General features: G+C 37.2%; 1 protein-coding gene across 1 annotated transcript in view; it reads right to left on the bottom strand.

Annotated features, from left to right (window-relative positions):
- LOC119594807 (basement membrane-specific heparan sulfate proteoglycan core protein-like) overlaps positions 1-425 on the bottom strand; it is a gene marked incomplete at its 5' end in the record, with an annotated part of 219,836 nt that overhangs the window by 63,128 nt on the left and 156,283 nt on the right. The window contains 1 exon segment of the mRNA XM_037943897.1: positions 111-181. Within this exon segment, the coding sequence (XP_037799825.1) occupies positions 111-181 (71 nt within the window).

The following is a 425-nucleotide window of genomic DNA, read 5'->3' as shown; positions in this document are numbered from 1 at the left end:
ATTGGGAAAGAGAGAGGTTAATTGGGAAAAGAGGTCACAATGTAATGATAATTAGATCTGACCTACAATCATTCAAGAATCTACCAAACTGCCTCATAACTCTGTCTTACCTTGCATTGGCAAAGTCCAGTGACAGGATCTGCTTGAATGGAGTAGCTACCAGAAGGATTGCAGTCCACAGCTATTTACCACCAATGAGCAGGAACACAAAATCATGAACAGGGACACCAATCAGCCAGCCAAACAGGGACATGGAAAAATTGTGTTGTGATTAGAATGGTAGAAGGGGTAGAATTTAAGTATATAGATGTATGCATATGTATATAACTGATCATACATGGCCAATTTTTCTAGAGAGAAATTCTTACAGCATAAAAAGCTTTTCCTTTCACAGTGCAAATATCAACAATTAAAACAAATAACAA

The sequence above is a fragment of the Penaeus monodon genome, chromosome 34 (assembly GCF_015228065.2).
Source record: "Penaeus monodon isolate SGIC_2016 chromosome 34, NSTDA_Pmon_1, whole genome shotgun sequence".
Classification (NCBI taxonomy): domain Eukaryota; kingdom Metazoa; phylum Arthropoda; class Malacostraca; order Decapoda; family Penaeidae; genus Penaeus; species Penaeus monodon.
Note: the sequence above shows the minus strand (reverse complement) of the source record. Positions and strands in the feature narration are given on the sequence as shown.